The following is a 25,594-nucleotide window of genomic DNA, read 5'->3' on the forward strand; positions in this document are numbered from 1 at the left end:
TATTAAAGTGAATTGAAAAGATCAGAATCCATGTGATTTGTGCTGCTCACACAGTCATGTATGAGCAAAAAAAAAAAAAGTAAACTTTTGCCTTTAAGGAGGAAAAAACAACAACCTTTCACCACTGTTTCTTACAAAATGTCCCCGGCATTTTATTATCAGTTTCAAAGCCGTAACACAATGACAAGCTGAGAGAACAAAGACGCTTTACACGATCCTGTACTAAATATCTGACAGACAAAAACAGAGGAATGGTGTACAAATAGCTACTGGTGCTAGGGTTTAATCTACAATTAAAAACTGGACTGAAAAGAGATGTCCCTGTTCCAAAACCAAAGAGCGTCTTACACACAAATTTCCTTTGATATTTGGAATCATAAGAAACTACATCCCCAGACTTGGCTAATATCAAGGTCACTGACAGAGCAACGCAGCCATGTTTGGAGCTGAACACACAGGTAAGAAAGGTGGCCATCACCTTGCTGTCCGGACCACAGATCTTATTCGCTGTCACTGGCATCACTGGAATCTGAGCCTCTCTCACTTCCACTTCCGCTCTGAGCACGAGTCTCCGAGTGGTCACTGCTGCGGTCACTGTGTGCTGGAGAGGCACTGCGACTCCTGCTGCCTCCTCTGTTCCCTCCTTCATCCTCACTTCCACTGCCATCCTCCCCGCTGGCTGAGTTCTTGTTGTTCTCGTTGTCGCTGTCGTCGTCGCTGCCGAAGATCTCCTCCTCGTCTCGCATCTCTCTGGTCCTATCCTCACCGCTCTCACTCCCGCTGTCGCTTGTCTTCCTCCTCCGCTTCTCTTGGTCGTCATCCTCCTCGTCTTCATCTCCCCTTGGCTCCTGGTCCTCATCTTCCCTCTCAGATTCACTACCAGAGTTCTCTGCCTCACTGCCGCTGCCCTTCTCTTTCTCATCACCTGGAGAAAACAATTCAAATATCAAAGACAGAAATAGAAATGGAACAAACCCTTTCATCCAAGGACTACCACTACTACTACAGTGCAGCAGGCAGCCAAATAAGTAACAACTGAGTGATAAGAAATGCTGTGGCATATAACAAGAAAACTGACCAGAGTCCTGCAAGTCCTTATCCATGTCCTCCTCTTCATCTTCTGGCTCATGGTTCTCAAGCTGAGCTTTACGAGCTTCCTGAAAATCAATGAAAGAGAATAATTCATCAGTAAACTAAAACTGTCTGAGAATCCAAGCTCATTGATAGTGCTTTAACATTTCCTGTCATTAGTTTAAATTAGCAGTCATGTGGATTGTTAAAAACAAAAAGCAGGCAAAAACACACTGCATGGACAACTACGACAATGAATCTACAGTATATATTAATGTGGTTTCCCTAACTGCAACTACTATTTTTAGATAATGTTAAAAAAAAAAAACTGAACGTAATCAATAGTACATCTGTATTCTATGATAAATGTGATTTCCTAACTTCTGCGGTTTTTAAATAAATATGACGGTATTGAAATAAACAGTAAGCATTACTGAAATATGAAAATAATATAAAGGTCACCAATCTTCATTCAAAGTTCTCTTTCCAATCAAAGTAATGTCCAACAAGCAGTACAAATGCCTAGTAAAAAAGTAAAAAGTGTTCAGTCTAACATCTGGAAAAGTAACAAAGTACACTCACCTGGGCTTCAAGTTCCTTCTCGTTCATGTCTCTGTGCTTGCAAACCAGCACAGCGTTTGTGGTTGACTGTGCTCCAGCCTTGGCTCTCCTCTTGCTCAGACGCACTCTGCAGGAGAGAAGAAAGGCTGTCAGAGGACAAGGCCCCGCAGTCTCCCAAATAAAAGCCCCCATATCTCATGGTGGTTCTACTACACTTATGGTTCATCTAAACACACCAGCTGGAATTATTTGTGTAAAAAGCTTATCCCTCTCTCTTCATGTTGAGATGCAACAATAAACAAGTCTCTTCCATGCTCAATGGGCTACCTTGTCTCGAGCTCATTGTAGTAAACTCCGTCTCCATCTCTGAAGATGAAGAAGTAGTTCTCTTCATAGCCCTTGCTGGCTTTGTTCTTGACATTCCAGTTGTACTCCCTGGCTATCTTGTAATCATACCTGAAATACAGAAAATTAAATGCATTATTACCTCCTGATAGACAAGCAGAGCAAAGTTAAAGTGTGATTTCTTTTTTAACTTATAATGTGTACTCACAGATCTTCAGGCATATAATCCATCCCCTCATCACAGTCTCTCTTGCGCTTGCGAATTGTTTCTTCATTGGGCAGGAAGTAGGCCACAAACTGATTTCCTTCCTCATCCATCATACCTCTGTATTTAAGAGACGTGGAATGTAATTTAGTGTTTATGCAAAAATGTTAGTTTAAACACACATCCACACAACAAATATTTTGAAGATACCTGATCATGGCCTGAGACATCATTTCCACTCCTGCTGGTCCTGATAGGTCTTTAGGTGCAGGATCCGAGTCAAAGATTACCTGAGCACATGGGTTGATCCACATCTGGGGAAAGAGAAAATAATGTACAAAATACAATTGTGTTAATCGTGTAAATCTGTAAACTGTCTCACACCAACAAAGCAAAAGCAACTGGAGCAACAACAGATTGAGTTGTTTTTACTGTTGCATGTACATTTGCTGTATTTTATTGTTTGTTGATTGATTGTTTCATCTTTTCCCATCTCTGCACTTCTCCTGCAGTGCCTGTGGCATGAAATTTGAAATTATACACAGATGATCTTAAAGTCAATAAACTGGGTGAAATTATAGCTCACCTTGAAGTCGGGGAACACGGGTAGAACCTCCACAGGAGTTACTCTGGGTTTACTGTAGTGCTGTGCAATCTAAAGAGAAACGACAACATGTTTACAAACCATAGCACATTTTTTAATTAGCCCAAAATACTATTGCATTATGAGTTAATGTGCTTATTTGCATCTGACAGCTGACCGTTGCGAACAGTCCTCTGCTGCACAGCAACACGACAGCAATGGCTGAAGAAAACTACTTTCCATTTTACTCTTTAAGTTGCTTGAACTATAAAGGCTGTTAAGCAACAATAATTTGGGCAGGCTAGTTATACGCTCACTCACCGATTTCTGTGCATCCTCAAATGTTTTCTCAATAGCAGAAATCTGACTGTCTCTGTCCTTGTAGATTTCTTCTTCTGTAAACTGCTGTTTGACAGATACTCCAATCCTAAACACAAACATTTCTAGGTTATACACACACACACACACACACAAAATCATCTGCTATTAGGTCATTTCAAAGTGACCACATTTAGCCAACTTACTTGACTTCCACTTTCTCATTGGATACTCCATATCTGTTAAACTCTGTAGAAATATATTCTGTCTTTCTCATCCATGGGACCACTTTAGCATGCTGCTGTGACCTTATAGGGAAGAAGAAAAAAATGTTTAAACCAAAAATCTCAACATGAATCTAGAACAACATAAAGCTGCCCATTGAGCAGCCTCACCTCTTCGAACTGGACGGAGCCTGGATGTCCTCTTCCAACAGTTTCTCATCAGCGGGATCCAACAGGACTGACAATTTAAAAGAATGGTTCAGTCTACGCAGACATTTGATAAAGCGCAAACAAATTAAGAGAAAACTGTGAAATACAACAGCAACAACTTAAGACTTACTATTGGGGTCTATGCGGTAGGTGTCTGGGTTGATGAGATCAATGGTGACCCCGAGGTCTGGCTCAGTCAGGAGCTCGTGCTTGTGCTGTTTCTCTAGAGAAGTCGCTTTGTACTGTACAAACCTGTCACAACAGAAAAAAAAACAAATGTCAGGTTTTACCTATGCTCATCGGTGTGTGCTCCATAGACTGAGAGAGGCTGGGTGTTTACCTGTGCTGATCAAATGGATATGTGATGAATTTGGGGTCAAAGGGGATGTCAGGCAGGCTGTTGCAGTACTTCACTCGACAGACCACCCCTGACCTATCATGGGAACAGAAGTACAGGGCATACACAGTTATTGCTACTTTTAAAAAGAGACACACTTGAAATGACTGTACATAATAGTGAATACTTCTTACCTCTCTGGAACAGTTCTATGAGAGGATGGCCTACTGCAAGACAAAACAGACATTTGTCAGACTCTCCCTCATAAGATAATGCTGGATTGATATTGTCTTACTGCGTTATTCACTGCTCAGTCTCTTACAATGTGCTTGCACGGTTTTATACCGAGAATCACTTTGGAAACCATTTCTGTTAGCATTAGGACTGGCTACCCTTGGCTATCTGAAGCAATGTTTAGCTATTAACACAGCTTAAGCGCATTACCAATAATAATTACTGTATAGACAAGATTCACTTTAGTTAATTCACGCTAAATAATAAGGTTTAGTTTGCTTAGCTAGCACAAGTTACCGTGAAGCTTGCCTGTTAGTTTAGCTGCTAACTAGCATTGTTAGCTAATGTTATACACAACTGACACACCTAATAAGCTAACGTTGCTGCTTTAGTAATAACTCTATGGCATTAACGTTAACACAAACGGTCCAGTGTAGACAGCGAGCTAGACAACCTTGTAAAAGCATTGTTTTTAACGTATACCTGTGGCCGTCTTCTCGTTGAGACTGTGTCTGAATCGTTGGAGCCATGTTTATAACAAACTGCTCAAAACTCAAAATAAAGTTATTTGTTCGCACAAATAATCAACGAAAATAACGCCCGGAAAAAAACACATACGACAATTAAATCTAACTTTAATTAGATTGTGTACGGCATTTTTATTTCGACCATTTCGACCCGGCGGGATGCGATGGTGACCCGGTGGTGTATCGAGACATACAGCGGAGGAGGACCTGCTTTATTGTGAGCGACCCCTACTGCCCGGCATGTTAGCAACATACAGAAAAGAAAGCATGCCGACACTCACTTTTCACCGTTTTTATTTTCCGTGTTAAACACACACACACACGGGCCCTATATGCATTTGCATGCATTAATGGAGAAACGTCAGAGCGAAGGTTGCATTTTGGGGGTTTCGGTGCCTTGTTTGGCGGCACCTCGGCAGTGCTCAGGCGGTGAAATGGCAACTCTCCGGCCACCAGTCATTCTTGGTCCATACGGGGACCTTATATTCCCAAGCCAAGTCTCTGTGGCCAGCTACTGCCGTATTAGCTTGTTTGTAGTGAAACGCCCATTTATTTAGCGTAATGATTCAAAACAACATTGCCATTCTTTGTCTCGGTTACGAAATGAGCCCAAAACGATTTGCTGTTTTTGTCCAAAATCAAACTCTTTAATTGACAGACAGAGTAAAATTATATATACAAAAATCTATTGACATACATAATCTCACAGGCTTGCAAATAGTTGTATATTTTAAACGTAGAATTTAGATTTTCATTTATTTTGCTGGATATAACATTGGCATATTGCTTTGAGAGAGTTTTCCTACCACGGTATAAACTCTCCCCACTATTAGGTTTCTGTCTTTGGACATACACAAATTATATGTTGCTCCTTTCTAAAAAAGAAAAGAAAGATTTAACACAAGGTCCACTTCCAGGGCTTTTGGTCCCATCTTGTGATCTTCAACAGCAGATGGAGTCTTTGCAGCTGCCATGAGGAGATGGCACAATTATCATGTAACCTCAATATGAAATAAGTGGTCTTATATTGGGATAGAAATACGGGAGAACAGAGCAAAATCCATCTGTAGACAAAGGCCACAAGATGTAGTAGAAAGTGACAAAGAATTTCCGTATTTCTATCCATCCATCCATCCCTCCATCTTTAGCTACAGGCATTTTTTTAGGGTCATCAATTAACCTAACATGTGCACGTCTTTGTGAGGATGTTGGAGAACGCGGCGAAAACCCACGCAAATACAGGGAGAACATGCAAACTCCACACAGAAGGGCCCCAGCCGAGAGTGTGAAAAATATAAAACTCTTGATTAAATTATGAACTCTTAATCATCCATCTAATGTGTTCAGACTTATATCTAAACACATGTACATGGTTCCACCCCCTCCAATATTCAAAGCTAGCTTAGCTCCTTGTTAGAGGTTATGGCATCAAGCATACACCAACACATCTGACAATTGTTATGTAACATTCATATACCTAACTTTTAACAGATTTAATGCAATCTGATATTTAAAAAACAAATATAGCTACAGATGCCACCAACAGGAGTTGCATAGAATGGCAGGATGCTCAAAACACCACTGCAGCGCCAAGTCTCAAAAATAGAGTTAAAAGAATGAATAACCGAATCAAGCATTTTCTGCTACATTCGTTCTGCTTCCACAAAATCTGAAAATGAAAATAGAAATGTTACATTGGTAGGTTTGATACACATCAATCATTGAGGACATTCATCTACGTCTTAGCTACTCCTTTCCTCATACTGCATCTCTTCATCACGTATTATTTAAAGTGGGCCTACATTTTCCTATGTTAACAAGGACTGTGCAAATCAGTCAGTGCCAAGAAAAAACAGCTATTGCTTTTCATCACATGTTCATAACAGCCCCTCTATTGATAGTCCTTTCTGTGGAGTTCATGATCTTTTCCTGCCTCAGGTCTGCATCTCTGTCTGCATATGGGTATCAACTCTATGGAGAGAGACAAGAGATTAAACCTTGTACATGAATAAACATGGCTCATATTTTAAATAGTTATAAATGAAATAAGGATAAAAAATAAAGTTCTTACCTGCTCAACATGTATATCATCTGTCCAGGATCATCTGCAAATACCCTGTAAATTCAAAACAATAATTATTTTAAAACATAATGTTTGCTAAACTATGAACCAAGTGCGCACAACACTGATTCCGTAAAGGACATTCCAAGTGCAGAGCTGACCTGACTGCAAAAGCACAGTCACCTTTGGTTTTGAGTCGTGATTTAGTAACAGCCAGCAGATCCATCCCTGTAGATCTGAGGCTGTGCTTAGGCTCATAGGGGAACAGCAAGTCAGCAATGTAACTGGGAGCTGAACCATGAAGTGCTTTAAAAGCAAAAATTAAAATCTTAAAATTCTAAAACTGACTGGAATACATTTACGGGGGGCTTAAAAACAGGGCTGACGGGATCTTGTCGTCTATTGTTTGTTAAAAGCTGTGCGGAAGCATTTTGAACCAGCTGAAGATGCAAGGTGTTTCTTTTTTTTTTTTACCTAATCCTGAATACAACAAATCACAGTGAGCCAACCAAGATAAAATAAAAGCATGGATGACCATCTCAAGATCAGGTTGAGAGAAAATAGACAGAGAAAATACCTGATTTTTTTTTTTTTAATGCTCCTCAGCTGATAAACAACATCAACAACATGCTTTTCAAATCAAAAGGTCCCTGGAGCCAAGATGTTTTTTCTAAATTAGCCACTGACCCTGGGGGACTTTAGTCACTTTGATTATAGACGTCGGTGCTTTAACATGAATGAAGCCTGATTGAAATTTGTCAAAAATAAAAGAAATCAACTCTAAGTAAACAATCTTCTCTGAACTTTTTGATAAAAATGTTTTGTCTTTTTAAATAAAGCAGGGTGAAGTGTAGGATATTCTATACATGTCTTTAGTATATTTTGCTTATTTGTTTAATGATGAACAAATTATTATAAATATATGATGCAAATAAAAAGGTGAACCACAGAAACACATCACATACCCATCTCCCCAGTGGTAGAACCCCCGGTCCTGGTAGAACATGGACAGGAAGAGCCAAACACTTATTGTCTCGACCCAGAAAATAACGAACAGGAACCATAGCGATGACAGCAGGACTTCACACAACATCCTGGCTCTGTGAGGAGACATACAGTAGACGTGAATGATGCCATCTGAAATCATGATCCTACATATACTGTGACTACAAAAAATATACACCTGTTCCTGGCTTTGTCATATGTTATTCTTCTACTATGTGCCTACTGTCAGGAATTTTGCCATACACGTTATGCTGTTTATATGATAACCCTTTCATAGATGCATATATGGCATATTGTAAATACATTAAATGATGTATGCATTGTGCAAATCCACATAGAATATTAGGGATCTTTTCTTACATTATTCACTTGTACAGCACATATTTCATTCATCATTATATTTAGATGTAATTGGTTTATGCTATTCCCCCCTAAATATGTTGTGGAAATGAAATATACATTAAGGCTATGTCATAAAACGCTGCTATAGATGGTATGATACATAGTAACTACTTAGTCCATTTCAAAGTGAACAGGGCTGGGAACCGTAGTGATGCATGTTCGCGTCGCTGTCTGGACCAAGAATGGAGTGAGGACTGGAGGCTGGAGAGATGCCAGTTCCCCTCCTTGGCCCTACCGCACCCCAAGCTGCTCGGGGCGCCTGTCCCATCACTCTGACATCTCTTCTATAATTGCACGTATATTGGTCCTGTTTGTGCATGTGTATGTTTTTCTGTGTGAAATATTAACAATTAATAAGGTTATGATAATGTTATTATTATCAGTATAATAATATTATTTTCACACTAAAGCTTTGTTGCCTATGCAGTGGCTAATTTCGTCTCTTCTTATATTGTTTCTAAAAGTAAAATGACCAAATTAACGTATATGTAAGTTAGCTTTGTTAGCTGACGTGATTTCATCCACACCGACGTCAACACTTGCGTTGCTTACGTTTGTGAACCGTTACTTGTATTCATACAAAGTAGTTGGTCAGTACCCTTGTTGCAGCTTACTGTTATATGTAACGTCACTCTAGCGTTATATATGACAATAATAATAACGGTGGCTAGCCCGTCAACTGACAAGCTCACTCTTAGCTAACGCTAGCTAGCATACTTGTTTTAAAGCCCATTGTTAATGTGGCCAGTTAAGCTAATGTTTAGCTTCATTCTGAGTGTCGATATGGTTACATTTAAAGGCAGCGGATACATCTCCAATGCAAGGAGTGTGCGGTTACGGGTTAAACACGACAAAGTTACACAATAGGGGAAAACAGGAGCAACTGTGTTTTAAAGCTAAGTTACATTTCTGTCACATATCCATATTGTTAACTGTGAATAAATATTGCTTCGTGTTTTAGACGATCTACTCACTCAAGTAAACGACTCTTGTAACGGCATTCCTTCTACAGAGGAGCAAATCGTCCACTTGTGTTTACAATGCTCGTCACATATTACGCAGCATGCATTTCCGTTACTGGGACGAGGCTAATGGAAGGAGGCTGAGACACCGAGGTAAAAAACAAAACAGTCTGGGCTTTGGGATATGACGCATGCGTGGTAACATCTCGTCTGCAATTGCCGACAGTTTTATTGTCTCTGTGCATTTCACAGTTTATGTTACTATTATTTCTACATTGAGAAATACTCTTCCATCATTGTGTATGAATCTGCATACATCAATAATAAAAGTAATGAGTTTATTGAATCCTTTCAAATAAATTTGAAGAAAAAACGATCACAGAACATGGGGGTGATTGATTGATTTTCCAGAGCATTCAGTCGGAATAAGCTGCATTTGAAAAATGTATTTAGTTTAATTTACATATATTTAAATCAGTCATCCATTTGAAGGTTCTGTCAGACAGTGAAATCATTATACAGTCTATGAGTGAAACCAAAGATAACTTGAGAGGAAACTATCACTTTATATCTAGCGCCATCAACTGGAACCCTTCAACAGCGCAGTCATTTTCTTTCTGGTGACTCAGCCTCCTTCCATAAGCCTTGTACTGGGACCAAGTGTTATCGTTGGTTAACTGGTTCCCAAGCCGTGGTCCTCGGACCTTCAGAAGTCCCGTTAAGCTTTTTCTACAATACCACGAAAGTTGCATCAATGTTAAATCGTGTATGACACAGTACTGTTATGCAATGCCCTACTATAGAAATCTAAAGTTGCAGACTTGAAGTTAAAAATACAATGATATATATATATAAAAATAAAATTATATATATATATATATATATATATATATATATATATATAAATAAATAAAAAGACAAGGCCAGTTATACTAAAATTACTTTATTACAGCTGATTTCTGTTCAATATCCCTCTGCCAACACAATGGTGAATATAATACAAACAAAATAGTAAATTTGATCCTATTTTTATTCTGTTTTATGAATCTTTTTACACAATTTAAATCCACTTTTAGTACTTAACCTTAACTTATGTTGTATCTCCATAATCTCTCTGACATTCAATAACAAGTTCCACCATCTATACATTTTAATACAGGTTATGAGTTGTAGTGGTAATGTGCCAAAGAAGAATACTGACAGCTTCAAAGAAATTCAATCTCTTTTCATAATTTGCCTGTCACCACGTCATCTTTTCAAGCCTTTTTACTTGACCACTAGACCAGAACCAACTTGTTTTTTGTTTCATACATTACATGCCGATAGCCCACTGATGGCCCATACAGGCGAGATAATGCAGTGGTATCTGGGCTTGGCAACTCAGGTATGGCACAGTGTTTGACCATAGATAGAATCGCCATTTTTTTTTTGTTGCAGATTCTCATTCTGTATCCCATAAGCTTTCAGTCAGTAGGACAAAAAAATTTGACATCAAAGTTAAAGTAAAAAATAAAAATCCAGGTTTGCGGAGAGGTCTCACAACCGACAATGATTGACAACAATATCCAGACTCCCTCACACACAACATTGACAGAAAATTTAACAAAAGTTGTGCATACAAGTTTACGGTTGACATGTATGTGAGGTTTGATTGGCCTAACATTCAAACTCTTGGCCTCTGCTTTTGACTTAAGGTAAGATTCTGATAATGATAAATACATTCCCCCTTTTCTTTACCAAATATCAATAAAACAAAAAAGAAAATATGAATATAACCTGCTGTGTTAAAGTGGCTGGAACTAGTCACTCAGCATTAAAAAAAAAAAAAAAAGAAGTTTTGGGACCAAACCATATATAACTTGATACAATGCATACTTTCAAGGATAGTATATATACATGTGGAAAATTAACATCCCACCTATTTAAGAAAAAGACCACAGCATTTTTGTGTCCTCAAATGTGATAGGAATATATCACAGTATGACATTCAGACAGAGCCAACATCTGAACAGGTGGCTCTTAATCAGAGTGGAATGGGGAGAAATGATCAAATGTGTGCAGTGGGGCAGAACAAACTCTGCAGTGATAATGCTGAGAGATGGCCGCTTGACAAAAGAAGTGGCATTTAAAAGGAGATGACAGCAAATACATGCATACGAGGCATTCTGTCTGTGCACTCAAAACCAAGAATATTTTCCAATGAGCTATGTCCAAACAACTCAAAAGCGCTTTGAGTGAAACGTTTGCTAATATCAGTGTGGTCTGTCAGTTAAATAAAGTTAGTTTTAGAAATTATTTTCTTAAAATGTGAGTTTAGTTTTTATAGGTTTTCTTTAATAAAATATACACATATGAACATTTAACTCCAGCTTTGTGATTCGAGGGAGCATATATCCTTATCTGGATCATTATCCTTAATGACCTTTTCAACAAACTGTTTTAAACTCTGAATGGAAATGGGAGGCTTGAACTTGTTAAAAGGTTTAAAGGGCACCAACTCCTCCAATAATATTTCAACCACAAACCAGAGAGAAGGGAGCGAGCAGAGACAGGTGATATTAGAGGAAATGCTAGAGCCATCAACGGAATACCTAAGTGCTTTTTGCCACATTTATGTTGTATTTGGCCATTTTGACAGAGTGTGCGTTGACTCAATTCTACATTTACATGTATATGATACAATGTCATCATGCGTGCATGTGCTTGATTCAGTCACCCTTGTTCTTGGGTTCTGATGAGATGGTGTCACATTTATAACTCAGCACCTTTTACATTTTTAGTGTTACTTAACTGGGCCCCAACATGTTTTTTGTTTTTTATTTTCTATAGTTTTATAGTTTTCTTAGTAGTGCCAAGCCTGCTGTCATGGTCATGACAATTACCTTAAGCTTTTTGCCTGCTGCACATAAGGGACTCTTTTCAGTTAACTCGGTTCAGTTTGTTTTTAAGGAAATTGTAGCCGAAAGATCTCTAAAAAGCCTGTAGCATCTTCACGTCCTCTATTAAATCGCAATTCAGCACAAACACAGAGGTGATAACCAACAACGGCTACACTTTCATAACAGTAAAAGCTGCAGAAACCTGGGAAAATGTTTTTATTTACATACTGTATAATACACTAGGTCTTGTCTGCACTTGGGAAATTAATAATCACAGCACGGGTTTGCTTAACTCCTCAACTTTACTACAGACGTACCGACAAAGCAATCATTCACCAGGTGCTTTGAGAAAAGAAGTCAAATATTAATTTTTACACATATTCCGCTGTATAAAGTGCTTTGAAAAAGGCAGCAGTTTAAAAAAAGGCACTAATAAAAAAAAATATATCAACAGATCAATACTAGGATTGTTTTTGAAGGCAAATGAGTCCCACCCTCCCCCTCCCACTCCATATTACTCCTGTCAATGTGTACAATGACATTCTCTGTAACGCAGGGGGTTTCCAAGTTCATCCCTAGAGTACCACTACTCTAAAGACCTAAAAGTATAGTGACGGATATACACAAGTTCTTTTCTATTTGTCAACATTTTAAAGACTTAAACCAACTTTACTGCATACACAGTGAATATAGTAATCTGAAAAAAGTATTTAGGACCTCTGGAAAATCAAACAAAGTATACACTGGCTCTGATGATGACATTTACAATATTAAACTATAAACATCCGAGACAGATTTTTGTAATCAAAAGTTAAAAAGGCACTGTAGAAGTAGTAGTGTTGTAGCATAAGCCTGAAACCATTAAAATGAGTTCTTTCAGCTCTGAATTTGTAACGTCTCATTTTGACTGATGACCAGGTAATAAAACTGAATAAAATGAAGCATTCGATTTATCACAATGACCATTACAGCAGGCTGGTATCACAACAGCAAAGCGTCTTAAGCTCGGTCTGCTGCTTTTTTAACCACCGTCAGAGAATCGACCAGTGTATTACTGAATATGAATCGTGAGAGTGAAGGAGGGGTCCTAAATACAACCACTTTACTGTGATTGTTGAATACCACATTTCTAAGGACATAGTTAACACGTGTCAAAGGCCTTTTAACAGTGTTGCATGTGCAAAATGAGAGCAATGGCTGTGAATAGCACAAAACATATTTTTCAAAAATTCCGCAGGAGAGCGCTGTAAATAAAAACAAATTAGTATTATGTGTTGACACTCAAATTGCTTATGTAAGATAAATTTAAGGATCTGTATGTGTGCCGATAAACTGCCGTGAGGACGGGCTGCGTCTCTTCCAGCCCTTTTGACCTGAGCAATATTTATTTCATCACACATCCACATCTGTACACGGGAGAAAGGGGGGAGGGGATCTATGTGTAGGAGAGGTGTGACCCGTTAGATATTTGAGAGGTGACACTGGTACTCCTGCTCATGCTCTGCTCACTGCGCGCTCCCGAGGGTGTCCTCCCCATTGCTTGGGGGCTGTTCTGTACACCTCCACTGCTGCGGGAGACCAGAGCTCCTGCTGATGGGTGGCCCCACGGTGATGGAACCCCGCCTCCCTGCAGACCCTGCCCCCAGCCTTGCTGCATAGGTGCCCCCCCCGGACTGGAGTGATAGTGGTGATGGCTGCCATGGTGGCTTGAACCTGCACCCGAACTGACACTGCCCCAGTGTGACCCTGGAGAGCTCCCGGATGAGTGCTGTTGCTGATGGTGACTCCAACTTGCTGGGGCCCCGGGAAAGCTATTGTTGAGGGCCTCTGGCGAGATGGATGCTAGCACCATGTTGCTGAAGCCCAGGCGCATACTCTCTGAGTCAAAAGCCTCAACTTCTCGGGCTTGACGTTCCAGCAGGCTCCGGATTCGCTCCAAGCGTTCATTCTGCAAGGACATCATCTCCTCCTCAATCTATAAAAAAAAGAAATTACAATATTCATATAAGTGTACTTCGCCTAGCTTCATCGGAACAAACCAGAAAAACTGACTGTGAGTGTGCTGGGCATTTGAATCGAAAGTACCTCTTAAACTCAAATCTTGCCAATAATCATACAATAAATCAGACCAATCTAAATCCCAATATGAGAATAATCTATAGAGGAGAACCTTCTGTTCCAGCAGGGCCCTTCTGAGTAACACCCTCTGCTCCAGGTCCTTCCTCTCGCGGTCATGCTGCGCATCTGTCTGCATCTTGATCTTGCTCTGGTAGGCGTTGAGAAGCTCCAGCTCCTGCTGTAGCTGCATTCGTAGGCCTTGGCACTGAGCCTCCTGAGTCTCATCCAGACGAAGCTAGGGACAGAGAGAAGATCAGGATCAGGATCCAACAAATAAACATATATACGCAACCAAAAATGTTTAGACACATCCTCTAAAAAGGTGGCAAAATGTAAATTTGGGTGGCACCTTCATGATCTTATTTTACAAGTAAAGGATTCTACATTCCTGGCATTCCCAGACTCACCGCCTGAGTGGAAAGCATTTCATTGATGGAGTGGTCATACTGCTCTGCCAAGATGGCAAGTTTGCGGTGCTGCTCCTGCTTCAGCCGTTTAAGGACAGCCTTGTGCTCTGACTTTGGTGTGGTCTCCAACAGATGGTTCCTCAGTGCTTTGTACTGCCTGGTCTGGATCTTACATGTGTCCTGGAACTGTTTCTTGATCTGTAGCTCTTTGGACTGTGTTCAAGAGAAAAAATATCAAATTATGTATTTTTATATTGAAAAGCAAACATTAAGACCACATAGAAACAGAACAATATTGTCTACATGAGGTCTGCACAATCAGATCAAGCAAGAACTAGAAAGCCAGGAATTATAAGGAACATGGGTCAGCTTCTATTCTCAATTTAATTCTAAAACAGTTTGCCCAACCAAAGGGGTAAAAAGCTGCATACTAATTATTCTAATGCAGTCCTTTTAGGGCGCACTCAGACTGTCCTTCCACACCGCGCCCCGGGCTTTAGGGTACTTGTCCCCCCCTCCCTCTCCCCCCGCGCCCCAGGCCCGTTTGTACTCACACTGCCTGGGCCTCGAGCAAAAGCTTCTTGCCTGCCTATACGTCATCACGGCGTAACACGTCACACGCATTGATTGACGTCATCGCGATGCGTCGCTTTGTTTACAAATCTTTCCATAGACCTCAGAGTTTTTGTGCGTCTTGTCCGACTGTTTTTGAATATTTTCGTCCGACCAAATCTGCAGTAAACACTCCACCTCCGCATCACACCAACGTGAACCTTTCGTCGCCATTGTTGTTGTTGTTAAATGTTGGCGCATGGTCCGTCCTTCTAGGCGCACATAAATTACGTCAGAACCGTCGTAGGACTCGTGCTCGTACACATGCACACGCTCGTGCTCGTACATGTGCAAACGCGCTCTACAAAAGCCCACCTCTCTCAGGCGGGCCGTGGACTGCCAGCTGGCCGGAGTTATGCACGGAGCAGTTGCACTCACACTGGTCAAACGCACTAGGCTTGACCCGAAAAACCTGTTTTGGCCCGGTGCGGAAGGACAGTGTGAGTGCACCCTTACAGTGAAACTCCACGGACTCTGTAAGCGGTGCAACAATAATTTGCTGCAGATCCTACAAGTACCAAGACTATAATTTCATTACTATTGAAATGAGAGTATCTACTGAATATTTAATGGACATGCATGTTCACAAGCTGAGTTCTCACCTTGAGGCTCTTGGGCTGCTGGCGAACCTCCATAACGTGTTTGCGTCGAAGTTCCCTCTCCCTTCTCTTGTTGTACTCCTGCTGATTGGTTAGCTCCGTCTGGTGCTGCAGACGGGTGAGCTCAGCCCTTGTCTTTTGGATAGTGTTGAGCTGGCGGAACTCCAGTTCCTGCATGGACTCATGGTGCCGGAGAAGCATGGCATGTTCCAAGTCCTTCTGGGTCTGACGCTTGTTTAGCTCCTAATTATGTGCACATGGAGAGACAAACAAGGGATAAAACTGTGACACACAAAGACAACTCTATTTTAATTTGTTAATCAATTCATTCATATTTGGCGCATGTGAGAACCGGCAGTAAAATGTAGGAGACAGAGTTCTGACCTCACGCACTAAGTCCTGTTCAATATTGTGGCGAGCAATCAGGATCCTCCGTTTGAACCTGCGGGACTCCAGGTCCAGATACTGCCTCTGTCTGCGCTGCAAGTTGGCCTCTTCCTCTGCTTGGAAGTGTTGGAAGTTCTCCTTCTGCTTAGACAACCACTCCTGCTTTTCTTTCTTGGGTGTTGACTGGTTTTCATTCAACTCCTAAATGGAAGAGAGATTGCAGGTCACTTGTAAAAACAGACTTTATAGAACAGATTGATGTCCAATTGCTTATGGCAACTGAAAGTTTTGGAGACTAATGTATGAGGCAAGAAGGCCTGGATCCCACTACCTCTTTGAGTTGTTCCTTGCGAAGTTTGTACTCCCGTTTCTGGGATTCGAGGAAGCTGTTGAGCTCTTTCTTCTGCTGACTCTGAATATGTTGTTGGAACTTCTTTTCATCATTTGTAAACGTTTTTGCCTAATGGAGAAGTGTACATCATAATCAGTTTGCCCTTAAATGATAACCAGTGTTCTGAAATATTAAGTGAACACATAAATGAATTGAAAGCATACATCTTTCTGCATGGACGCCTGGTGTTTCTTGATCAGTTTCTCCATCTCCTGGGCAAAGCTATTCCTCTGGTTCTCGAGCTCCTTGTCCAGACGGAGTCTGTGCTCATCCATTTCAGCCTTAAGCTTGTTTTCCAGAGCCATCAGCTGTTTCTGGTGCTGTCGCCTCATGCGCTTGTAGCCTAATATCTGCTCCCTTAACTCAGAATCCTGCTCATGCTCCTTAATCTGCCGGGTGAGCTGGAAAAACATAAGACACAGATCCTCTTTACATTGTTGTGGGTGGGAAGAACACTTTTTTGAGACCATTATATACTGCACATGTAAGGCTAACATATGTATCACGTAAAAATTAGTTTAAAAAAAGAAAAAAGAATCATTTGGGGTTTTTTTTGCTTTCTACCAAGTGCATAAATGTTTGAGGCTGGATCATGATTTTGATTACATACAAATGATTACTTTATAGCCTTAAAGCAAAAGCATCAGTGATCATGAGGACAATATGTCAAAAGATTTCTCCCTTCGAACAACCCATGGATGTGGAAAATGTCCAACAGCTATATACAAGCAGTCATTTTAGCCATCTTCTTATTTGATGTGCAAATACAATAACTGTGTAATTACCACTGAAGCTGTGCGTATAGTAGCAAAGTGTTCGCGGTTCCGTTTTGGCCGTGGAGTGTGTGCAGGTGGGGACTGTGGCTCAGTTGCCCTGGTGTTAGGCTCCGACTCTTCATTATACGCCTCTTCATCCTGAAAGGGACGCAAAAATGAACAGAACATGTAAACAGCAGTACAAGATACTGCAAAGCAATCCAAATTGTGTCTCATGTTGTATTTTAAATGAATTAATGGAATCCAGTAATAATAATACTAATAATAATAATAATAATAATAATAACAACAATAATTAATTACTATAATCAATTTGATTGACTCACAGCTGCAGATCAGACTGGCAACTGATCTTACCGGTTTGAGGTGTATCACAGAACTGTTTGACATGACTGTGTGGTCTCCCTCAATGTCCACCTCACTCTTGTCATCGCCTGCATCTGTTAGACTGTTGACAGAGCTGCTCTGGGAACTGGCACTGATTGACATACTGGGTATGGATTGGTTGCTCCCCACGCTGTTCACTGTACCCGTCCTACCCACGCTATGTTCTGGCTCCTAAAAATATCACACACAGCAGGCAGTAGCAAGGTTAAAACAAAGCCCTTGAATTACATAGGATGACACAATACTTCAAAATACAACCTTGCTAAACTGGAGATGAAAAAAGTTCAAACAGTGATATGACAAACCTCCTCTTCATCTTGTGCCTCTGTTGTGGGGCCATTGTGTGCTTCCTGAAACAAGATCTTCTTCATCTTACGATACTGCAGATTGTCAAGCTCCCGCACAGCATCCTTTGTACGATGTATCAAGTCTATTAGAACGGATTCTGGTCGCTCACGCTGGACAAATGCATGCTGGAGGAAGAAGACAGAAAAGACCTTTTGCACCAAAATGCTGACTTCTAGAACGGTTATAAGTATTAACCATAAAACATGATCTGTCACAGCCATTTTTGATTCTTACCTTTAAGAGCTCCTCAGAGTTGGGCCTATCCTGGGGAAATTTCTGAAGGCAAGAATCTACAAAGTTTCGGAAATAATCCGTCCTAATGTTAAGAGATAAAATGGTTATTTTATGGACACTTTATGGACGTTTTGTTTAAGAAACATTACACCAGGTCTTATACATTTCATTCTAAACTTACCATTCACTAGACTGCAGCGTGGGGCTCTCATTCTGTGCTATGTGGTATAAGGCACTCATTGCATTCATGTTGAACAGTGGAGGCTTCCTCTCAGCTACAGACCAAGTAGCAGGTTCCATTAATAGGTCAGATGTTGCAGAGAAAAACGAAATTGTGAGAGGAAGAAAGAGTAACATTTTTCAGTTACTGACTAAGTGAGCAAACTTAATGCTTTCAATGAGATGTCTGTAAAATAAAATGGATATTGATGCAAGCAATGTAAACGTAAATGTAATCGAAATTGGGTCATATACGACAGTGACCTTACCTAATTCAATGCAGGTTATTCCCAAAGACCAAATGTCCACCTTTCCATCATACTGACCCTCATCCATAGCTAAAATTACTTCTGGGGCCATCCTGAGAAAACAAACATGTCACGCTCAATTAAAATATGAACAGAACCATTTAGCTGAAATTTGCAAAAGTGTTCCAAGAGGAACCTTTATTATTAATGTTTTGTAGCGTACCAATATGGAGTCCCAACAAAGGAGTTGGCAGGAGAGGCAATGGAGGCAGAACCAAAATCTGCTAGTTTTACCTGCCCTGGCTCTGTCAGCAAGACGTTTCCTGCCTTGATATCTCTGTCAGACACATGGAAAATGTTGTACGATTACAATTCCACACAGAAGACAAGAATGTCTGAGGGCATAAGCCGTGTCCAGCCTGCTCCCAAACTTGAAACACTCACCGGTGAATCATGGTGTGGGAGTGAAGATAAGCCAACCCTTGAAGAGCACCATGGGTAATGGCAGCTATTTCAACTTCTTGCAGAGGTTTCTTGTGAACTGGAAGGGATACATTCACCATCAGCAATGTAAAACAAGAACAAGGCAACAAGGATAAACAAGCAGCCTCATGCAATGATCAGGTGTCCAAAGGCTTTCAACTCACCTTCTAATAAATCTGAAGCAGAGCCTAGACAATACTCCATTACCAGCTGCAATGAAATAAATAGTGTTTTGTGTGAATAGTTTAGAATTTGTTTTTTTCCTCTTTACCAATCAGTGGGTAACACATTTTAATTATCATCACTGAAGCCTATATAGACTCTTACCCAGGCAGTGTGCTCTCGCAGGTAACATCCTTTGTACTCTATGCTGTTAGGGTGTTGTATTCTCTGCAGGAATTTCACCTCCTTGATTATGTCTTGCCATTTCTGAGAAAATAGTAAACATTAGAAGACTAAGACAACAAACCAAAAATAGAACTTGTGAGTAAATGTGATTAAAAACTGCCTGTTAACATGATATAGACAAGTGAAAGCTGTCATACCTCAGTGGACTGCTTTCCACTGTAAGACATCTTCTTGATGGCCACCACCTCATTTGTTCGCACATCCCGTGCCTGAATGACAAGCACATTACATATTGGTGTCATTGTCACTTCATGACATAACCAATAATTTAAGGTTTAGCTTAGTAATGAAGGCTACATGGGCTATAGTCGAAGTATCATTCTAAATATTTTAAGATACCCATTATCATTTATTTTGTCTGCATTATTTGCCTATAAAGCTTAAATTGTTTTTTTTTCATTATTGAAATCCACCATTACTCTGTGACATTACGCCTCAAATATCATAACAACACAATCTGTATTCCAGACTCAATTACATGACTCAACAAATTCAAATTCAATGTAGCTATTGTGGCAACATGGTATTTTATAACAACAAATTGGGACTTGTTCATACAATTCTTGGTGTAAGCTTACCGACATAAGCAATACATGCTTCTATCTGCCTAGGAATAATAGACACATCACATGGACTATATAGACTATTCAAAAGCACCAAGTCACAGACGAAATTTCATATTTTTAAAGATACACCATCAAAATCACACAATCATTGATTAGTACTGTAAAGACTAAGTGTTGTTAAAACAGTCCTACATTTTTAGAATAATTCTTTTTTTCTAAAGGATCTAAAAGCCCTGGTGGTTGATAGAACAATGCTTTCCAATTGCTGTATTGTATTGAAACAAAACTTTCAATATCCAACTTTCAAGGCTGCAAGGCCCCAATCTTCAAGCTTGTTCTGTAGCGACTTCACAGGCTGAAAAACAATGCTGATGCTGCAATTCCTTGTTAGCAGTTTATCGTACTACGAGAGGAGGGGATTTACCTAATTTTCAAGCACGTTCTCACGACAGCGTTCATTATATGAGCCGTAACAATGATCTTAAGGTATGCAATTCAATAACTGCATTACTACTTTCCTGTCCATTATTTTTTAGGCTAGCTATTGTGTCCTAATGTGCCAACACAGTGGCCTCACTAAAATGAATGACGAGGCTGCGTTTTTTGTTGCAGTTCTTTAGCTTGGACCATAGCTTTATATTTTGAAATACTCACAAAATATACAGCCCCGAAGCTGCCATGTCCAATCTCACGCAGATCTGAGTAGAGCTTTTCTGGGTCCTCCTTGAAGAAGAGCTCAGCAACGTCGGGGTCCTTCAGGCTCCCCGCCCGACCGCTGTTGGGCATAATGGGGGGTTGGGGGCCAGTGCCGCTGCCGCCAGCAACTATCTGGGTCTGCGACACCGACTTGAAAGCCCCCACCGATGGCTCATCTGCAGGACAGTGGTCTCATGTGTTCAGAGCTAATAGCACAAGGGAAAAACAAGAATGAGAAGAATAAAAAACACAGCAGCAGAGTGGTATAATTCAATGTATCCATGTGTCCACAGTATAAATTACAGGGATTGATTATTAATACTGAATGGCCATCAAAGATGTACAATATGTGATTTAAGAAGTTAATTTGGGTGTTTTGAGGAAATATATTCTCTACCTTACTTATAAGTACCTTTAAATTAGTATTATCATGCTACAATATTAACAATGCTATATGTTACAATAAGAGGCAATGTAAAAGGACGAGTTTGTGAAACATAACAGCTCTCTGGCCGTCCATACGTGTTATAGCAGAGCCTATTAACCTGACTGAGAGAAGGCTACTGAACCATGAACTACCAGGTGCAAATGTGGAGAATGGCCAGTCAGAAATCCTGAGGTAGCTAGAGATACATCTCCTGTTTCCATAGTAACAGCAACCACAGTAAGGAAACCAGTGGGCTGTGTCATGACAAACTCCCTCACACCTTCAGTGACTGGTATGTAGACAGAGAGATGTGAGGAGGATACAAAGAACCATCTAACAGCTGACAATTTCCAGCTCGAACAAAGAAACCGAGGTAACAACATGCTGCTTCACTGTGAGACAGATGCCTGAAATGAAACAAAGCATTCCAGTGATAGGATTACTTGTTAAACCTGTAAGTACTTGGTAAACACATGTTCTCAAACATACCAAACACTGTCCATATAACCTCCCTACCAGTGATTAAAGGATCAGTTCATCACAAAACACCTATATTCTCAATTATCTATAGTGGCTTCAAACCATGCTCTTGGTTCTGGTTTTATTTCCCCTGGCAGATATATAATTTATTTAAGGTGTTGTGAGTTGAAACATCTAAAGAGCAGAGGGCCTTTTCAAAAATGCCATCCTGGATACTCATCAACCTTAAAAGAAACTGAAAAGAGTTGTCACTGTGAACAGTTGTGAAAAAAATACTGGAAATATCAACAGTATGGTGTGGGGATTAACCTGATCTCAAGAGATCACCATATAAAACCCAAAGTATCCGCATGGGTATAAACCACTATGGACATGAGGGAAAATGTGTGTTTGCTTTCTAATTTAGATGAAGTCACCCTTTAAAAAAAATCACAGAAATGGACAGAATATACCATACATCCACAACTCCACTGATGGGCTTAAGCGTTTAACTATTTGCTGCCTATTAAATAGTTTGTTATACAGCTTCACTACAGTAGTACAGATGTAGACTATAAAAGATCACTGAGGAAGTTTACTGAGTCCATGCGGCTCAGATGATCAGCTGCAAACAGATGCAGAGCTGACGCTAGAGTCACAAGACTGCTTTCCCAGACTGGGAGAAACAGCCCCCAGTTCCAGCAGACATCTTTTGTCTCACAACAACACTGAACAACTCACTATTCCACACAGATGCAGCTACAGCCCTGAAATAAAGCCTCATTACCATGTGGGACTGTGTCTCTTTATTGTCATTGTTCTTTACTACATTGTTGCTCATGAATGAGCTTTGTTGTCATATCTCATGACGGCATTTTCAACAGTGGCCACGTGAGCCCAAAAGTGAGTGATGATTACTGATACCTTCATAAAACACCCTTGCCTTCCAACTAGCACACACATATGCACAAGAATGCAGCAGGACAGGACAACAAAGCTGGAGGGCTGGAATTCCCGATGTATGCCCTCACTGGGCTGCATTTCTCAGCATTTCCTGTTCGCACAGCTATAGGGAGGTAGGAAGGGGCCCTGGTGAGCATTTTGACTAGTGATTATCTGCCTTTCTTGACAGAACAGCAATGGCGTGCTCACATGCTTTCATTTCATTTTAAGCAACGGTGAAAGACAGCTTTTAAAGCTTTGACATCATGCAGTTAATTATCTTTACAAAATGCAACTGCCATCACACTTTAGAAATCTTGAACTTATCAGTAATGTTGGTCGATTAAGTCGAGTCCAGTTCATGTATATAGCACATTTCATACGACAGGCTGTGCTTCACAAATAAAATCTAAAGATCATACAGAACAGAAACAAGCAATAAAAGGGTATTCCATAAAAACAGGTATTTCAACAAGGCAATAAAATAATAAAGTATTTAAAAAAGAATAGAATAAAAAATGTACAGACTTAACCATTAACCCACATTTTTAAACCTACCTAAAAGCTTGAGAAAAAAGGATGTTTTTAGTGCATATTGTTGTAGCCAACCATAGTTCCTGTGGTAGAGAATTCAAGAGAGCAGGACCATAATGACTGAAGCTACCATGAGCTGATTTAGAATCTATTCTAGGTACTGTATAGTAAGGATACCTATAGTTGATGGTCTCAGGGTTCTGTCTGGTGTGCAATTGGCTAAGTCATTTCCTTTTGGCACTCCAGTCCGTAGCACAAAAATCACATAATCACACAGTGTCAACCACCAGTGTTTCCTCTATCTGTTCCACCCATGTACTGTATGTTCATGTGCAGACCTACATCACAGTACATTAATCATAGTTTGTCTGTGGAGATAAACAGAGTACAGTATTATTGCTCTGAAACATTAAAACCGCAAATTTATTGACCTAGGTTTATTCAAAAGCATGATATCTAAAGGTGATCGCGTAGCCCAGCCTAAGTTACCTGAGCCTAGGTAATACTTTACTGGAGCTGCAATACAAGTGGCATTAGAGAGAAGCTTAGAGGGATTTTCTGAAAGTTGTCACTTTCCCCAACAGCTGCTTCAACAGTCAAACAGATAAATCAAACTTACTAACAAAGTCTTTATGTTTGAAGACTTAACAACACCCTCAAACGTGCGCAGACAAATCTATCAAGAGATTTCAGGAGCTCCCAAATGACCCAACGTTGACTGTAACGTTAGCTACACACCAAACTTAACGTGCGCTAAGCTAAGTTACGTGTCATATCATGAAACAATCTTAGCAACATCCACGAGCTATTTACAACGTGAACAGTTGAGTAACTATGCGAATGACGAGGAATTAAACCAACTTTAATAGTCGTTTACCAGAAATGGCTAAATTAGCAGGCTAACCTGTGTGGTGTTTGCTAAGTTAGCTTTAGCCAGTTAGCTGAACTCACCCTCTCCTGACAGGCCAGGCTTCAGCACTGTAGAGACTGTCGTGTTAATTCACAACACTTTCCGATAATTAAAGTATCCTTCCTGTTTCATCCCCGGCGCGGTGATTTCGCACGCTAAATCCTCGCGGTTCTTAAAGCTGTCAGTCGATTATAACATGCCGATTTGTGAATTATCGTAGGTTAAAAATCCCCACCCTCGAAGTAACTGGGGTGCCAGAGGAGTCGAGTCCCACTCCCAGGCAGCTCCAAAGATGGCCGCCGAGCGCTCCACCGCCGCCTCCCTTCGTCAAAATACAGTTGGTGGAGAATGTGAGGGAAGTTCAAACACCTCCGAAACACACTCAGAAATAAGCTGCAGTTGTATCCGCGACGTCGTTAGGAAATCTGGGTATTTAACTTAGCACGCTGACATGTTTACTAGTTACTTTAGGTGTTTCGTGAAGCTGGAACTCTGCCTGACTGCCCGTCTTCCTTCCACATACTGCAAACAGCAGTTCCGCCCTGCCTGTTGTAGTGGCAGTAAACTCTCTCTGACCCAAAAACATCCAGAGGTGGAGACATATCAACAAAAAAAAAACACTTGGCCTTCAATATATAGCCAACAATGGAGTAAATACTCTAGTCTTACAAAAGTTTGTATACATTTGTATTTTGTAGTAGTTCCTCATATTTATTTCTGAGTTAAATGACTACACCATAATATATACAAATGTACCCCCTTTCAATGTAAAAGGCTGATAACTGAAAAGTAGATTGATTTTAGAATTAAAAATCCTCTCCAAACATGTATACTATTAAAACATTCTAATAGTCTACTTGGAACAATAATGTGTGTCTGATGCCCCCCACAAAACCCATCCTTAAAAGCGCATCTGCTCTTTCTTCTACCTCATTCAAAAATCCCAAAATCAATGAATATGCAAACTTTGTTCATTTCTAAAAATATTCCTGCTAGACACAATATGTGTCCTACATTGCGAGTCCATTCTCAGTGTATGAGCACTGGCAGCTTTAGGTTTCTACCTACCAGGATTGACTCCCAAACTAGTTGTGATGTCACAAATCATGCATAGACCCACCCCTTAGAGCACAGAAAACATCCTTCTTGCATCAAACTATGCACATACAACATCAATCAGCTGTAGCCTACTAGGATCAAGAAGAAAACATATTTTTGAGTGGAGGCGGACTACTTTAGACTACTACCTTATCACATATTGTTTAGTAGCTAAGTGAAGGAGTTCAAGTACCTCGGGATCATGTTCACGAGTAAGGGGACGATTGAGCGTGAGTTTGGCCGGAGAATCGGAGCAGCGGGGGCGGTGTTGCAGTCGCTCTACCGCACCATTGTGACGAAAAGAGCTGAGCCGGAAGGCAAAGCTCTCGATCTACCGGTCAATCTTCGTCCTACCCTCACCTATGGTCATAAAAGCTGGGTCATGACTGAAAGAACGAGGTCGCGGGTACAAGCAGCTGA

At 40.4% G+C, this 25,594-nt stretch overlaps 2 protein-coding genes and 1 long non-coding RNA gene across 3 annotated transcripts; all 3 read right to left on the minus strand.

Annotated features, from left to right (window-relative positions):
- Window positions 1-148: 148 nt before the first annotated feature.
- Window positions 149-4,785, minus strand: paf1 (PAF1 homolog, Paf1/RNA polymerase II complex component). Its single transcript, XM_083914302.1, has 14 exons — window positions 4,572-4,785; window positions 4,049-4,081; window positions 3,858-3,950; window positions 3,648-3,769; window positions 3,479-3,545; window positions 3,290-3,391; window positions 3,087-3,192; window positions 2,769-2,837; window positions 2,393-2,496; window positions 2,186-2,302; window positions 1,960-2,088; window positions 1,654-1,759; window positions 1,079-1,157; window positions 149-925 (listed from the first exon to the last, which is right to left on the minus strand). The coding sequence occupies exons 1-14, from the start codon at window positions 4,616-4,618 to the stop codon at window positions 501-503; spliced, it is 1,599 nt and encodes a 532-aa protein (XP_083770428.1). The 5' UTR covers window positions 4,619-4,785; the 3' UTR covers window positions 149-500.
- Window positions 4,786-5,233: 448 nt separating this feature from the next.
- LOC310947458 lies at window positions 5,234-9,164 on the minus strand. The gene is made up of 4 exons (XR_014593213.1): window positions 9,059-9,164; window positions 7,643-7,777; window positions 6,687-6,731; window positions 5,234-6,586 (listed from the first exon to the last, which is right to left on the minus strand). It is a non-coding gene; the product is annotated as an uncharacterized lncRNA (long non-coding RNA).
- A 3,286-nt stretch (window positions 9,165-12,450) lies between these two features.
- taok1a (TAO kinase 1a) lies at window positions 12,451-24,581 on the minus strand. Its single transcript, XM_083913668.1, has 20 exons — window positions 24,118-24,581; window positions 20,763-21,010; window positions 19,680-19,751; window positions 19,462-19,563; window positions 19,299-19,344; window positions 19,096-19,192; window positions 18,875-18,988; window positions 18,673-18,764; window positions 18,366-18,459; window positions 18,185-18,266; window positions 17,908-18,075; window positions 17,573-17,773; window positions 17,225-17,353; window positions 16,604-16,840; window positions 16,380-16,508; window positions 16,046-16,249; window positions 15,665-15,904; window positions 14,451-14,663; window positions 14,096-14,278; window positions 12,451-13,900 (listed from the first exon to the last, which is right to left on the minus strand). Exons 2-20 carry the CDS (start codon window positions 20,892-20,894, stop codon window positions 13,361-13,363), a joined length of 3,075 nt encoding a protein of 1,024 aa, XP_083769794.1. The 5' UTR covers window positions 20,895-21,010; window positions 24,118-24,581; the 3' UTR covers window positions 12,451-13,360.
- Between the last annotated feature and the right edge of the window lie 1,013 nt (window positions 24,582-25,594).

The sequence above is a fragment of the Echiichthys vipera genome, assembly GCF_963691815.1.
Source record: "Echiichthys vipera genome assembly, chromosome: 5".
Classification (NCBI taxonomy): Eukaryota; Metazoa; Chordata; class Actinopteri; order Perciformes; family Trachinidae; genus Echiichthys; species Echiichthys vipera.